Genomic DNA, 16,456 nt, shown 5'->3' with positions numbered 1-16,456 from the left:
AAGAGAGAGTCAACAGGGTGTTTGGTACAAAAATCACGCAAAAGATTTTATGCTAAGGAAGTCGTTTGCAAAGTATAGAGGCAGCAAATGGTAGGCCTACCACATCACTAACCGCGTAATAATTGAGATGTTCATCGTTTATACTAACCGCTCCCATTTACTCATCTAGCGGGGGCCCGCACGAAGCGCGGGTACCCGCTAGTATACTATAAAACAGGGGCGTAGTCAGGATTTATGACAGAACTCATAATTAACACCGTTAATAAATTTGTTCTTATTATCGCCTACAATTCAATTTCAGTTTGATATCGTTATACGGTTTCAGCAAAAGTTCTTGCGCAAAATGCACTTCGTGGCTGGGGTCAAGGGTCAAGTCAAATCTTCTTAGTATTCTTGCAATGACCACCTTCATTTCATTCATAGCAAACGTCTGACCGATGCAATTTCTGTGTAACAAATGCAATGAGAAACTTATTTAAGTGAACCCTTTGCGTAGTAAAGAATAAACACAATCATTTAAGTATAATCATACCCAACCTCTACGTATGGACAAGGTGATGTGAGAGTATAATCCCAACCTCTATGTAGAGGTTGGGATTATTATCTCACATCATCCTCCATCATAGAGGTTGGGATTATCTCACGTCACACATCACACCTGTCCATACATAGAGGTTGGGATTATACTCTACCCAACCTCTACGTATGGACAAGGTGATGTAAGAATATACTCCCAACCTCTATGTATGGACAAGGTCATGTGAGAGTATAATCCCAACCTCTACGTATGGACAAGGTGATGTGAGAGTATAATCCCAACCTCTATGTATGGACCGTCAGATGATGTGAGAGTATAATTCCAACCTCTATGTATGGACAGGGTGATGTGAGAGTAAAATCCCAACCTTTATGTATGGACAAGATGATGTGAGAGTATAATTCCAAACTTATGTATGGACAAGGTGATGTGAGAGTATAATCCCAACCTCTATGTATGGTCATGGTGATGTGAGAGTATAATTCCAACCTCTGTGTATGGACAAGGTCATGTGAGAGTATAATCCCAACCTCTATGTATGGACATGGTGATGTGAGAGTATAATCCCAACCTCTATATATGGACAAGGCGATGTGAGAGTATAATCCCAACCTCTATGTATGGACAAGGCGATGTGAGAGTATAATCCCAACCTCTATGTATGTACAAGATGATGTGAAAGTATAATCCCAACCTCTACGTATGGACAAGGTGATGTGAGAGTATAATCCCAACCTCTACGTATGGACAAGGTGATGTGAGAGTATAATCCCAACCTCTACGGTGATGTGAGAGTATAATCCCAACCTCTATGTATGGACAAGGTGATGTGAGAGTATAATCCCAACCTCTACGTATGGACAAGGTGATGTGAGAGTATAATCCCAACCTCTACGTATGGACAAGGTGATTTGAGAGTATAATCCCAACCTCTAAGTATGGACAAGGCGATGTGAGAGTATAATCCCAACCTCTACGTATACACAGGGTGATGTGAGAGTATAATCCCAACCTCTACGTATGGACAAGGTGATGTGAGAGTATAATCCCAACCTCTATGTATGGATAAGATGACGTGAGAGTATAATCCCAACCTCTATGTATGGACAAGGCGATGTGAGAGTATAATCCCAACCTCTACGTATGGACAAGGTGATGTGAGAGTATAATCCCAACCTCTACGTATGGACAAGGTGATGTGAGAGTATAATCCCAACCTCTATGTATGGACAAGGCGATGTGAGAGTATAATCCCAACCTCTACGTATGGACAAGGTGATGTGAGAGTATAATCCCAACCTCTATGTATGGACAACGTGATGTGAGAGTATAATTCCAACCTCTTTGTAAGGACATGATGATTTGAGAGTATAATCCCAACCTCTATGTATGGACAAGGTGATGTAAGAATATACTCCCAACCTCTTTGTATGGACAAGATGATGTGAGAGTATAACCCTAACCTCTACGTATGGGCAAGGTGATGTGAGAGTATACTCCCAACCTCTATGTATGGACAAGGTGATGTGAGAGTATAATCCCAACCTCTATGTATGGACAAAGCGATGTGAGAGTATAATCCCAACCTCTATGTATGGATAAGGTGATGTGGGAGTATAATCCCAACCTCTACGTATGGACAAGGTGATGTGAGAGTATAATCCCAACCTCTACGTATGGACAAGGTGATGTGAGAGTATAATCCCAACCTCTATGTATGGACAAGGCGATGTTAGAGTATAATCCCAACCTCTATGTATGGACAAGATGATGTGAGAGTATAATCCTAACCTCTACGTATGGACAAGGTGATGTGAGAGTATAATCCCAACCTCTATGTATGGACAAGGCGATGTGAGAGTATAATCCTAACCTCTACGTATGGACAAGGCGATGTGAGAGTATAATCCCAACCTCTACGTATGGACAAGGTGATGTGAGAGTATAATCCCAACCTCTACGTATGGACAAGGTGATGTGAGAGTATAATCCCAACCTCTACGTATGGACAAGGTGATGTGAGAGTATAATCCCAACCTCTACGTATGGACAAGGTGATGTGAGAGTATAATCCCAACCTCTAAGTATGGACAAGGCGATGTGAGAGTATAATCCCAACCTCTATGTATGGACAACGTGAGTGCCTCTATGTATGGACAAGGTGATGTGAGGGTATAATCCCAACCTCTATGTATGGACAACGTGAGCTGAGAGTATAATCCCAACCTCTATGTATGGACAAGGCGATGTGAGAATATAATCCTAACCTCTACGTATGGACAAGGCGATGTGAGAGTATAATCCCAACCTCTACGTATGGACAAGGTGATGTGAGAGTATAATCCCAACCTCTACGTATGGACAAGGTGGTGTGAGAGTATAATCCCAACCTCTACGTATGGACAAGGTGATGTGAGAGTATAATCCCAACCTCTACGTATGGACAAGGTGATGTGAGAGTATAATCCCAACCTCTACGTATGGACAAGGTGATTTGAGAGTATAATCCCAACCTCTATGTATGGACAAGGTGATGTGAGAGTATAATCCCAACCTCTACGTATGGACAAGGTGATGTGAGAGTATAATCCCAACCTCTAAGTATGGACAAGGCGATGTGAGAGTATAATCCCAACCTCTATGTATGGACAACGTGAGTGCCTCTATGTATGGACAAGGTGATGTGAGGGTATAATCCCAACCTCTATGTATGGACAACGTGAGGTGAGAGTATAATCCCAACCTCTATATGTATGGACAAGGCGATGAGAGTATAATCCCAACCTCTATGTATAAATGATTTGATATTTTCAACCAATTGAAACTAATATTCACATAATTACACATTGTTTAATTGGAACAGATTATTTACCTCGGCCCCGCTGCAAAAGGAAGAAAGGCAAAGGGGTCCTTCTTTTGGATGTTTTCTGGCAGAAATCTTTCTGGTTTGAATTCCTGTTATTAGCAATAAGAATAGATGGATTAACAAAGTAATAATTGTCTTGATATCAAGGTACACTCTGAAGTTATTTCATAATCATTAGTGCAAGTTGTGCAACAACGAAACTCAGATCGGCATGCTTGTAAATGTTTTTAATTTTTACTTTTATATGTGTTATAAGAGAAAATAATAATATTATTATGATGTTGATGACGATGCTTCTGCAAGTGTTTTGCTACTGCTGCTGCTGCTGCTGCTGATGATGATGATAATGATGATGATGATGATAACGCAGCAACCTACTCTTATAAATAGAGGTTATCCACGCTACTCATGTGTGACTTCTAACAAAAGGCGCTGGTTCCCGTAGTAGTCCTCATTCAATCCAATTCAATGCACGACCTCGGAGTTACTTGTATGACTTTGGCGGGCTATTTTTGAAACAGTCATAGTTACACATGCAGGTACTTCTTTTGATAATCCTAAACAAGGTATAGCAGTCGCCGATAGGATATGCAACGTATAGAACACGAATAACCTCTATTCTGTCTACGGAAACATGAGAAATGTTTGCAGCAATATGACACATTTTCACATGCCAAATATTCAAGATGATATTTAATGCTGGAATTAGCACACCATTCACACCAAAACAATTACAAATGTTATCAGAGCAAACAAAACAAAACGAATAACATTTTATATCCACCTATAAGCAAGTCCAGGGGTGTAGCGACCCGGGGTAGCGACGGGGGGTACGTGCCCTGGGCGTCACCCTTAGGGGGCGACGAATTGGCCAATTCAGCATCGATTCTGCACCCCCTCCTAGTGATGCTCTGTGCGCATTTCAGCACAAAATCATTTGAAAGATTAATATTCAACTTCAACATAACCAAAATTAATGAATGATAGGCCCGATTTGTGCAAATGTTTATGCGCATTTGTTTCAAGAATTTGAGAGATGCGCCATTATGTATCATAAGCCCTGGGCGCCACAACCTACGCCATTGGGTAAGTCCCAATGATGCAAAGAAATGTAGGCTGCAGTATTATTTTCTTTGTGATGTTACGAACGTTACCGACCTGTATTTGACCCCTGTTCCAAAACTTAACCGTAACCGTACCGTGTACGGTCCGTTTTCCTATACACAATACACAGTGCTCTCACCATTGACGCGCGACCTTTACAAATAGTGTATGTTAGAAGTATAGGCATTTGCCTAGTTAACATCACTGTGTGAAAATTAACCGGCCAATATTTAAAGTATTCTCCAAACTTCTAGCAAATATATTTCTCTAACATGACCTAAAATTACAGCTAGGTAAAATATGAGTGAGGGCAAGGCATAGCTAGCCAACTCCCCGTGTTAATTGAATGGAGATTTGACCGAAAATATTGGTAACGGACCGCTCACTTCTGAAGGATGCCACACAAAAATGGTACAAGCTACATTTAAAGTATTCTCTGAAATTCTAGAAAATATAGTTTTGTAACATGTCCTAAATTTTTAGCCAATTTAGGTGTTTGGAAGTATTCGCACTTTTGTGTTTTAGGAAGGATACGTAAACGACAGATAACACCAAAAATATGAAGAAATTATTTCCAAACCGTGTTAAGTCAACAATCATTATGTTGCTAATTTTCAAGAATGCTGGTTAACAATAAGCAGAGTATTGTCTCATTTCGTGAACAAAGGCCCACATACCATTGTTACCTTGCGTTTCCTTTATAATCGGTTACCAAACTGAAACTATAATACCAGCTCATTGTGATACCGCACAGATAAAACAGAAACATGTGTACAACCAGAGAAGATCTGATTTAATCAGTTGAGCTGTTTTCAATATGAGTGTTATCTTGGTTTAATAGCTTTTAATGGGGTTTAAGTCCTGCAAAGGTCGTGGTGAATTCTACTGTAGACATGACTGCATCATGTCTTTCTTTCTTTTCTCTTTCCTTAGGCCGTTAGGGTTCAGATGTTTAATCTGTGATACGTTGGTGTGACCATGGTGACCTGTCGACAAGCAAATTACTACTTATTACCACATGCAAGGAAACTAGACATGCTAGAGCGAAAATGTGTTTTTTAATTCTTTTTGGTCACAAACGTTACCGGTTAATGGACGAAGTAGGCCCTATTGTTATACCCACATAAAGAGCTACGTACCATATGGTCTACCCAGACCTCAGGGTTATGATGCAGCCCGTAGGTGGAAACATTCGCTTGCACTCCTGCAGGCAGTACCTTCCCATCGATTTCAACGTCATCTTCAATGATTCTAGAAATAATCGCCACTGGAGGGTACATCCTGAGAGATTCTTTGATGCATAGAGTCAGGTAAGTCATCTTTGACAAGTCTTCCCTGTTCGCAAAGAGACCAACCGTAAGGGTAAATTAATGTCTTTTCCAAGCCTTATCTTCGCACCAGTCTTTAGGACTTTGTTTAGACACCAACTTTCAAACTGTAATAATTATTATCATGACTTATATATCATAATTTTAAAGGCTTTCATCCCAATTATTATGTTTGAGGTTATTTTATTTTTTGTGAGTTAACATTGTGAAGGCAACACTGAACACATTTATTGCGGTTATTAAATTCTTTCATCCTAATTATAATAGGCAATGGCAACGAATTATTTGTATGATAGTAACCAAACTAACCATATGTAGCAAACATACTTTGAGCTGAGCTGCTCTCAATGTTAGTAACTTTGTGAAATGTTCTAACCAACTTGACGCCACGTTTCCGGAACCACCGCTAGGTGGCAGCACACGACTAAAGCTTTGAAGGAACACCTGAATTGCTTTCATATGCTCAGACCTGGTAATGCTCAGAGATGCCCGAGATATCTATGGTGTAGCCACAATTTTGACATTGTAGCGCATGGAATGCCTTAGGATGGTTTCAAAAGGGTTGGAAACGCTGATAAATATACGAAACAGCATAGATCTGAGCCAAAAAAGTACATTTAATCAACAGCTCTACTAGACCCGTGACGTCTGCGTGACGTCACGGGTCTAGCCGGGTCTAGCCCCCTTCATCTGGCCAGACGTCACCAACCGCCAACGGCATCTATCTCTAGTTCCGAAAAACTCTGGATTGATTATTAAAATTGGAAAAATCATACACACCACTGGATATAATCGGATCCTCTTGCTTCCATAATATCATCGATCTCTTGCTGTGCTTTCTGTTGATATTCAGGATATTTAGCAAAACAATACAACATGTATGTCAAACCACTTGCTGTAGTATCATGGCCTTCAAATAGGAATGTATCCACTTCATTACGGATCTCTAGGTCTGTTAATCCACGTCCTTCATCATCACGAGCCGCCACCAAGATGTCTAAGAAATCCAGATACTTGCGCTTTGAATCGTTTCTTGGTGTAGCCTAAAGATACAAGAATGAAAAAATATTATAAAATAAACATGAGATATGGTTAACATTTTAGGAGTCATGAAGATCAGGAAGTGGTGCTTTATTGCAGCTTACAATTTTGGAGGCATATAGTCATGGGAAATTATATATTACTGTGACCAATTCCCTGACAACCTTCTGGGTCCGAGTTATGACCGGCCAATCGTTTAGGCGACGAAAAACGAAAAAAAGAAGGAAGAAACGAAAGAACAGGACGACCGACCGGCCCTACTTGAAAGGTCCGTCTGCCCGTAGAACAGGGTTTCTCTTTTTTCGTCGCCTTAGTATAATTTCATTTTCAATCAAGAAAAACAAACAAGGCCCACTCTGATCGTTTATCGTTTTTATTTCAACCTAAAAAAATTGATTTATTTCAACCTAAAAAATTGAAAAAAGCCCGCAATGATCGTTTTCCGTTGTAGGTATCACAAGTATAAAAATACGAAAAAGAGAAATTCGTATTTTTTTCATGTCATAAAATGAAAAAAACGATTGGCCGGTCATATATATACGGACTCTTCTTATCGGAAACGTTACTTTTATGTTCCTTATTAATGACCTATGGTTTTCAGTATATTGATGAACTCAAGAAATATAGTGCATTCCATTTCGCAAGATTTTACTCTGAATAACACGAAAACAGCTAAATTTGTTAATAACTTACCATTTCTTTCCGTCTATTGGAAATTACTTTATCGGCGACTCCGTGTACATACTCACAGACTTCGAAAAATTTCACTCCTTCTTTGCTGGTTTTATACACAAAATTAAGCGTGTGTATTGGAACACTATAAATAGCATAATATATAGAAATTTCACTGTTATTTAACAAGAAACGTGGTAAAGTCGTGAATCGGGGAAGATTCCCTCAAACTAAAGCTATTGTAATAACACGTTGAATCTTTATATTGAAGTAAAAATAAATAAACAATACTAACAAAACTCTTTCGATAATAGATAGAGACAGCTGACGTACAGCTTCCACATAAGGGTCGTCTTTCCTGTTTAGAGAAATAACAAGCAAAATAAATGAATAAAGTAAATAAGATAATAATTTTTTATATCAATTATACTACACAAACACGGGGTTACCCGCAGTGCGAAAACCAATCGCAATCGCTCAGTAACACGTATTCTTTATTATCTAACGATTTGATCAAAAATGAAAGGAATGAATATCGTACCATTTCATCTGACAATTGCTATCTTGCGAGAAAGCACACCTTAACAAAATATCCAAGGTACAGAGGCTGATGTGTTTACATACTTCCAAGCTTTGGTCTTCTAACAAAAAAACATCCATTTTATTCTAAAACAGAACAAAACAAAAAACACGTTGGATGTTAGAACGGACAGTGTTTTCGCTGTTCTTGCTCTTTCTCAGTATTATTATGACAAGAAATTTCAACTAATTTGTCGATTATCCTATATTGTAAAATTTAATAATTCACTTAGGGGCTGTGCAATAATTATAAAATAAAATCGCTTGAACCCCACCCCACCCCGCTAAAATCGCTTACTCCCCCCCCCTCGGCCTGCCAAAATATCACGTCCGTGCTCTCTCTGCCTTGCCATTTTGTATAAGCCGCGCCCACAAAATGACAATAGAACTGGCTGGGTTATTACCAGGGCAGCCAATTTGGTTCCGCTCCATCGAAATCAAGCTGGTCACGGAGGAAACTACCCTGCTTTGTGTTTGTTCATTTGTGTATGGAGAGCCCTTTTTGGAGTCCGGAATGACTTAGGCTACGCTCTCAGCTAGAGTCCGACGCTGCATTGCACTAGAAATACCTTTTCTGTGAAATCGCTATAGAGCCAACCGGGAGCACGTATTCGTTTTGAAAATATAGCATTAAAATTAGTATCACCCTTGTGGCCCCCGTGCAGTGGAAACCCTTAATTCTTTCATTAAAAGGAAATGAAAATTTTAAAAAAACACGGATCTACCTGTGCACCAATAAAATTGGCACAGCAATTTGTCTCAAATATGAATGAATTTTAAGAAACATACGGGGTATGATGAACATTGACCTGACGCCATGATAGTAGGATCTATTAGTCGTTTTATATACAATGTGTATACCGTATTGTCATAATACCAATATTTGTCATTATATATAATGAGTAATATTTAGCAACGTAAATGTGCAGTTCATATGCACAAACGAATACTGATCTTTATGATATTCAGGTTTTTGTACATCACATATAACATGTCACATAGGAGGTCATACGTGTTGACCTTCATCTATTGTATTTGTTCATCTGTGTATGGAGAGGATTAGCGCCATTAAACGCCATTAAAACTCCATCAGTATTAGGGCGTAGTTCAGTGAACTCACCGGATTGCTATTCCATGTACTTTGATAATACAGATAATATGTATTAATGGGTCGAGGCGATTGCATTGAAAAACCTAATAAATTATTCATAACAGTTACGTAATCAATCGATAGTGCGGACACTTTTCATTTGCAAACCACCAACATTCGTGATCTTTTAGCGTTGGAAAAGAAACCACGTGAATAGAGTGCCCTCTCAAGAATATCTACTCTCTGTTATTACCCGGGGTTATCATGGTTATGCATGTTATGTGCGTACCACATTTGAATTGACAATGGGGCAACAACAACAACAACAAACAAAACAAAACAAAATTTATAAAGCGCCAATATTCAAAAAGTAAGGGCTGTCATAAATGACACAACAGTCACTGCACATAGTTTGAAAATTATTTGGAAAGGACTTTTCTAACAAAATCTAACAGTCTCGGTCAGTGAAGGAGAATTAGTAATAAATTGTTACGGTCAATCGAGGTCTCGTCGACACACAGTGCCCAAGAATTGCTATAACTTTGTTGCTGGTATTTAGTGGTTACGGTTGTGATAACTCAATGTTTGCTGGGTTTGTAAGATGCAGTGGCGTGTGGGTATTATTTGTGGAGTTCTGAAGAGAAGGTGGTGTAGCTTTGTGTACCCAGAGATGGAACCGAGACTGTGGGAGTCTAATACCGATCCAGACTCTAGAAATGCTCATCTTAATGGTGAAAAGACGGCTCCAAAGATGACTGCTAGCTTCATGGACTGACCTGGTGATGATCTACCAAAGCATTACTCCGGCCTATTTATATGTCTAAACTTATGTGGTCTAATTGCTGATCAATTAGAGGTCACCGAGCAGTTCCAAATTAAAAAGATTGCTCTATACAAGAAACATGCGCTTGATTATTCTTATTGAAATTTAAAAAAATTACCAGCAAAATATCAACTTCCTTATTGTAGATGTAAATGTATGGCTTCAAAATATCGAAATGAAACGCTGGAGTTAGAAGTCGCCTGTTACGGAACCATTTCTTCCCTGAAGCTAATAGAAGCCCGTCTCCCAGCCATGGAAGTAAAAAGTTGTAGCTTGCATTCCCAATTCCAATCGGCTTTGGGTCTAAAAGAATGAGAGCAGTTAAGGTAAAAAAGAGAAACGGCATGGGAAAAGAAAGATAATGAATTTCTTAAAATATACAAGCCAATCAAATTTTACGATTTCACTTTTATGTGCGATCAGCAAAATCTAATCGTAAAAGCGAAATCGTCGATCGAAACCATGTTGACGAAAAATAATTGTCCACAATACTGGTTTAGTGAAGATGATAACAAGGACTGATTACTGCACTTACCACTCCTCTTTAAGATTTGTCTGATAAGGTTGGGATGGTTGCACATTAGTTGCGGTCTCATGAATGTAAAGAAGTCATAGTGTCCGAATGGGTATCGTTTAGTGAGTTCAACAAGGTAGTCAACTTGGGTGTCTGCAATGCCACTTGCACGAACTTTGGGGTCCAGCAAAGGCATCTGTAGATCAGAATGGTGGTAAATACAAAACGAAGACATTCGAAAGGAAAATTAATAATATGTCTCCATCAAATGACCATACGGGTATGCTCCCCCGAAAGAGACCCCACTGTTTTTGGACCGCGCATCACCGAAAGACCCCTGAATTTTTTAACACGGCACTCCCACTTTGGAGGTGACGCGTATGTAGGGCTGTTAAGACCCCTTTTTCAGCATCGCTGTCACCCAAAGACCCCATATTTTTTTACGAACACATGCTCTGTCACCCGAAGACCCCATATTTTTCCATTTGATCTGTCACCCAAAGACCCTTACAAGTTCAATTTGAACAGCAACTTTCATTTATCACTGATTTTGTTACTTATTTTGAAAAAACAAAACTAGAAATTCGATTTCGAGGTTTTTGCGGCGCTGTTTCGGCTCTCACCCAAAGATTCCATTTGAAAAAAAGGTCATGTTCTCACCCAATGACCCCATATTTTTTACATTTTGCTCTCATCGAATGCCAAAAATCATGCTCTCACCCAATGACCCCATATTTTTTACGTTTTGCTCTCACCGAATGCCCCTTAGTGCGAAAGTGCCAGCCCTACACCTATATCCATTTCATATTGAAGTGCCCCCCCCCCGGAAATATTCCCTTATACACGATCAATTTGATTGAGCAATATTGGGGACCCTAGATGCAGGATTGGATAAAAATAATATTTCCCTTCAATATTATTGAAGAGATCTAATCTAGTTTGACGGTTGGACAGTAAAACCAGTAATTGATGTTCGTGTGTACAGTGCACAATAGCAGATTTGTATCCACTCTTGTATCTAGGGGCTTTGATATTGATCAATCAAATTGATCGTGTATAGGTCGCATTAGAAGCTGAAAACTAATTGAAACAGATTGTATAACCGGGTGTATAACGAATCCTTGTTGCATGATATTCGACAACCTCGAATACATGGGGTATGAATCGGCCATATATGTATCCAATGCATTATGGTTAGCAGGTTAGGATTAGAGAAAAGCTGAGAAGCAAACAGGGGCGTAGCACGAGCCTCGGGCCCATGGACAAGGAGCAATACGGGGCCCTTTTAACCTCTCCTTTATTACTTGAGCTTTATTTCTAAGAGGACAACCCGAAAGTTCGGTAAGTCCTATAAACAAAAGTCCTTTCGTTAGGAGGCTGAACCCCTCCCCTCCTTCTAACGTAAATGTAAATAGTCCTAATGCGGCCCATAAATGTTCAATTATATTATACAAATATATACTGCCATGCCATGAGAGGTTCTGGTTAAAACTATGGGCCGAGGTGAGATCAATAGTACTATTTTCCTGAGGGGCGCAGCCCCGAAGGAAAATAGTACTATTGATCTCACCGAGGGACCATAGTTTTAACCAGAACCTCTCATGAAGGCTGTATATATTTGTTTTATATCCTTCATTCATAGATTTTTTGTTCATTGATTGGTTAAAAGATTACATGAAAACTCCACCATGTTGCGAGAAAGGCCTAGGTAGGACCTATGCATGGACTCCCACTGTAATGTCATGCATGTTCATGTGTTCATGGTTTTTTAAGCTTACTCATTGTCAGTGTATTTTGTTCAAGTTGTATCTTCATTCCACTTTGCCTTCATTCATGTCATTCATAGATTATTTGTACAAAGATTAGTGAAAAGGTGCACATGTAAATAGATTTACATGTAGGCCTAAACTCGAAGGCCATCATGCATCGGGATAGGCCTCCGTAAGCACGGCACTAGGCCGGCTAGGCGGCCGGCGGTCCAAGACCGTAGTCTCGCACTGTCAGTGTTTGTTTTTAAGCTTACCATGTCAGTATTGCTCTGAATCTGACTCTGTGTTGGTGTAAAACATATTCCTTCGCTAGAACTGGTAACAATTCAAATTAAACAGCTGAAATCGTGCATCTTCTTCAGCAGTAGCAGCCCACTCCAGCTTGATTTATATTTCGCCATTTTTGTGTTGTCGTTTCTCGGCAGTGACAAAATACTCATATAGTCAATGTCGACGTTCAATGTTATTGTTATGCTTAATGGACTGCGACGTGGGTATGCTGCTATCCGTAAATAGTAAATATCCAAAAGTACTATTTACGGCTTAAAGGTACTATTTACGGACGTAAATAGTACTTTTTTGCACTTCCTCACAGAATACTCATATTTTAAGCATATTAATTAGCTAATTTGCATATTTAATTAGGGAAAATGAGCTACAGCACCATTGGTGCTCTTGTTTGTTTTGGGACCCCATTGGAAATAAGCCTGCATACGGGCTATCCTTGCCTTGCAACTTTTGGTGTTGTGGCGTGTATGCCGTTCCAGTCTGGGATGGCATTTTGTGGTTTGTGCACATTTTATTATTGTTGTTAAATTTTGATGCATTGTACTTGATGTCTTACCATTTTTCTGTATTTTTGTATATGTTGCAATGCTAAATAAAAACTAAACTAAACTAAACTAAAATAGTGTGTTTATTTTTGATCACGTGACACACTTTTAACCAATCAATGAACAAGAATCTATGAATGAAGGATATAATGGGCAATATCAAAGACACAAGATATAAAATCTACCACTGTAAACTATTAATGATCGTGTGTACATTTTATATCTAAGGCCCGATCTAGGGTCTTTGATATTGCCAAATATAGGTGAACGTGTATGGACCGCATTAGTCTACCTGTAACATGTGCAATCATTCTGAATGAACTTAATTCTTACAGCTATACAGAATTAACGGGTCATTGGATCACCATAAAAATTATTCATGTGTCTTCTCGTGAATCAAGTAGTCATGGAAACCTTTTACCATGGACTTTTGCGTTTTAATAATAGTAGTGTTAATATACGATTTCGGTCAAATTTTCATTCTTTGCCCAAAAAAATATGCAACATTATTAGGAAAGTTTCCATTATCTCAGCCGCTTAACTGTGGTGTTCTAATGGGATATTTTAATTCAAATTTACTTTTGTCCTAAAAAACACAACGAATTTGGTTGAATCAAATTACGTGTAAGTTGGGACTGACATGTGTAAACATTACAAACATGACAAATGTGGCAACAAATCAGCCTTTTTGACTCACTACCCTTACTAAAAGGCTTCGTTTATGACTTCATGATCATCAAACATTTGGGTTGTTCCCTTCAAGTTTACATTTAAAAATTTTACACACCAAGATTGCTATACTTCCTATTGTGTTGAGATTCATCATCTCACATTTGTGTTTATTACATACACATTATCACTTGAATATATTAGGCCCCTCAACATGTTCAACCAACACTTTCATAGATTCTGTCGAGACTGTTTATAGTACTACGCCTAATGAAGGCAATTAATTAAATCAGTTTTTCTTTAATTTATTTTCAACATGGCCGGCAACACAATTTTTCATGATTTTCCGACATACAACTAATATTGTAAATACCACAAAGATGGAAATGTTAAATTTGTAGAGTATAATTTTGGCATATAATTTTTTTTAAATTGCCTTATGGAGAATCTTACAGGGGCCCCATCAAGATCTGGTACAATAGGACAAATCACCCGACCGCATTAGTGTTGATAAAAAGCACTTACACTTTCATCCATCTGAACTTCAAGCTGAACCCCTTATTTCATTTTCGCTGTTGCTCGGGGCCCCTGAACCCTCGGGGCCCATGGACTTCGTCCACCCTGTCCACCCGCTTGCTACACCCCTGGAAGCAAAGTCACAAACAAACTGAGAGGCTTACGTGATGCATAGTTCCCCAGAACCAATGCCTTTCCGGCCCTGGCCATTGTAATACTGCCTTGGTATGGTGACGTACTGTTCTCATAAATTTTGCAATGCTGACTATGAGGTATACCAGAGGAACCAATAGGAAACATCCTACCAGAATAAAACATGTGCTGAGATCCATGGTATTTTGATGATCTGGTCATAAGCAAAACAAAGAAACAAAACAAAATACATGAAATAGTTAATACCGTAAGTCTTTATGTTATTCCAGCCGGGATAACGCCGTTGACTGAATCATTCTGAAATGACTCGGAAGAGGAAAGAACTTTAATTTATCGATAAATCGTTTGGATAGGACTAACTTGTCAAAATAGTAGTGTATGGATATGCATGTATGTAGGTATATGTATTTATTTATAATGACGAGTTCCCTTACCTGCTAATACCTGACGTGTTCCCTTATCTGCTACGTCAGTGTCCCTTACTTGGTCTCAATCATGTCGCAAGAAATATTGCACTTTGAACCGTCGAGCTTTTCACGCTCTGTTTGAGTCGTCGAACTATTCAAGGACATGTTCAAATAAAGTAACTAAATTAAGTAAATAAACATTTAGTTAAACGAAACGCTTACTTCCATTGTTACTTCAAAATATTGGCTACTGCCGTGGGTGTTTGTACAAACTGATTCAAACGGAAGTAAACTCATGTTTGTTTCGCGTTTGTTCGAGATCTGGAAGGAATCCGCTGTAAATGAAAATAGGCCTATCATTGAAAAGAGCAGATTCTGAACGTCTAAATAAAAAAGAATTGTTTTATTTGCTTACACCAAAGATGAGTTATACTCATTTGAATAAAACCAACCTTTTTTGTAGCTGCACGCGGTTTCAGTTACCATGCGGGGGTGTATTGATCGGTATGGCGATGAAAAATCCATGACGGTGCTGCAGTTTGTATGGATACTTCCTCGTATAACCAAATCTCTACTATCTCCATGGTATAACCATAATAACTCTAAAATTGTCCGGATGGCCCGAATAAACCTTGCGTGGGAAATGTTGCGAAGGGGGTGGCGTCTTGAGCTGCTGATCTTTGGGTATATTTGCAACGCATGCCTAACTTTAGCAATGCTCACTTGTGATCTAGCAGTTCGCGATCTTCCGGACCCCGAAGCTTCATACTGTCAGCTCATTAGGGTCACATGATTCTAAGCTTGCTTCCTTACATGTACCTGTAGGAAACTGAAGACGAAAGAGACTGATGAACTTCACGGGAACTCTGGTTTCATGAAACTTTGTCGCCACAATTGATATGCCATATTGTACTTGGCCCACGCCGTTTCTTTGTTTTCGCAGTGCAATATGATAAAATTAAAATTGAAAAATTAAAAAAGAACTCTTGATGCCCGTCTTTAGGCCATAATATATAATAAGAATGATCATGACTATTCGCCGTCGAAGTGACGCAGTTAATCGGATTAACTACCATAGCAATAGATGAATACAATTCTGACTATATCGCCCTTCACTACAAGATTCACGCGGTACCGATGCATTGAACCATAGATGTCAAAGAAAGGCTGATTACTCGCACCTGTAAGATTAGTATCTTTGAAAAAAGCGGTATTTTTCGCTGACATACACAGGTGATTAATGCAATTCATCTATTGCTATGGTAGTTAATCCGATTATGACGTCACTTCGACGGCGAATTCGACGGCGATCTTGATATTTTGCACAATTGAAAGAGCGGGGTATTTGATTTGCATTTTGACATGCATGGGTAAACCTTTAATGACAATGAAATAAAAATGACAAATTTCAAATTTCAAATTGACCACGCAAAAGCCAATGCATGGTATCAGCTTATTATGTGGCTTGAAGCAACCCGTACATGAATCATTGTACACTTGTCTGTGCACAATTAAAAGAGCGGGGTATTTGATTTGCATTTTGCCATGCATGGG

General features: G+C 39.0%; 1 protein-coding gene across 1 annotated transcript; it reads right to left on the bottom strand.

Annotated features, from left to right (window-relative positions):
* Positions 1-224: 224 nt before the first annotated feature.
* LOC140161846 (ultra-long-chain fatty acid omega-hydroxylase-like) lies at positions 225-14,690 on the bottom strand. Its single transcript, XM_072185142.1, has 10 exons — positions 14,507-14,690; positions 10,577-10,751; positions 10,160-10,344; positions 8,091-8,215; positions 7,845-7,907; positions 7,571-7,694; positions 6,617-6,879; positions 5,648-5,843; positions 3,411-3,493; positions 225-446 (listed from the first exon to the last, which is right to left on the bottom strand). Exons 1-10 carry the CDS (start codon positions 14,672-14,674, stop codon positions 278-280), a joined length of 1,551 nt encoding a protein of 516 aa, XP_072041243.1. The 5' UTR covers positions 14,675-14,690; the 3' UTR covers positions 225-277.
* Between the last annotated feature and the right edge of the window lie 1,766 nt (positions 14,691-16,456).

Source organism: Amphiura filiformis, chromosome 1, assembly GCF_039555335.1.
Source record: "Amphiura filiformis chromosome 1, Afil_fr2py, whole genome shotgun sequence".
Lineage (NCBI taxonomy): Eukaryota > Metazoa > Echinodermata > Ophiuroidea > Amphilepidida > Amphiuridae > Amphiura > Amphiura filiformis.
The sequence above is the reverse complement of the archived record's forward strand: the minus strand, read 5'-3'. Positions and strand labels throughout refer to the sequence as shown.

Bases quoted from the DNA above. Each gene is read 5' to 3' on its own strand.
- LOC140161846 (XM_072185142.1), bottom strand. From the start codon at position 14,674: ATGGATCTCAGCACATGTTTTATTCTGGTAGGATGTTTCCTATTGGTT. The intron at 7,908-8,090 runs GTACGATATTCA...TTCTCTAAACAG, and splicing joins AGCAATTGTCAGATGAAATG to GAAAGACGACCCTTATGTGG. The intron at 447-3,410 runs GTAAATAATCTG...TTTGTTACACAG, and splicing joins CCTTTTGCAGCGGGGCCGAG to AAATTGCATCGGTCAGACGT.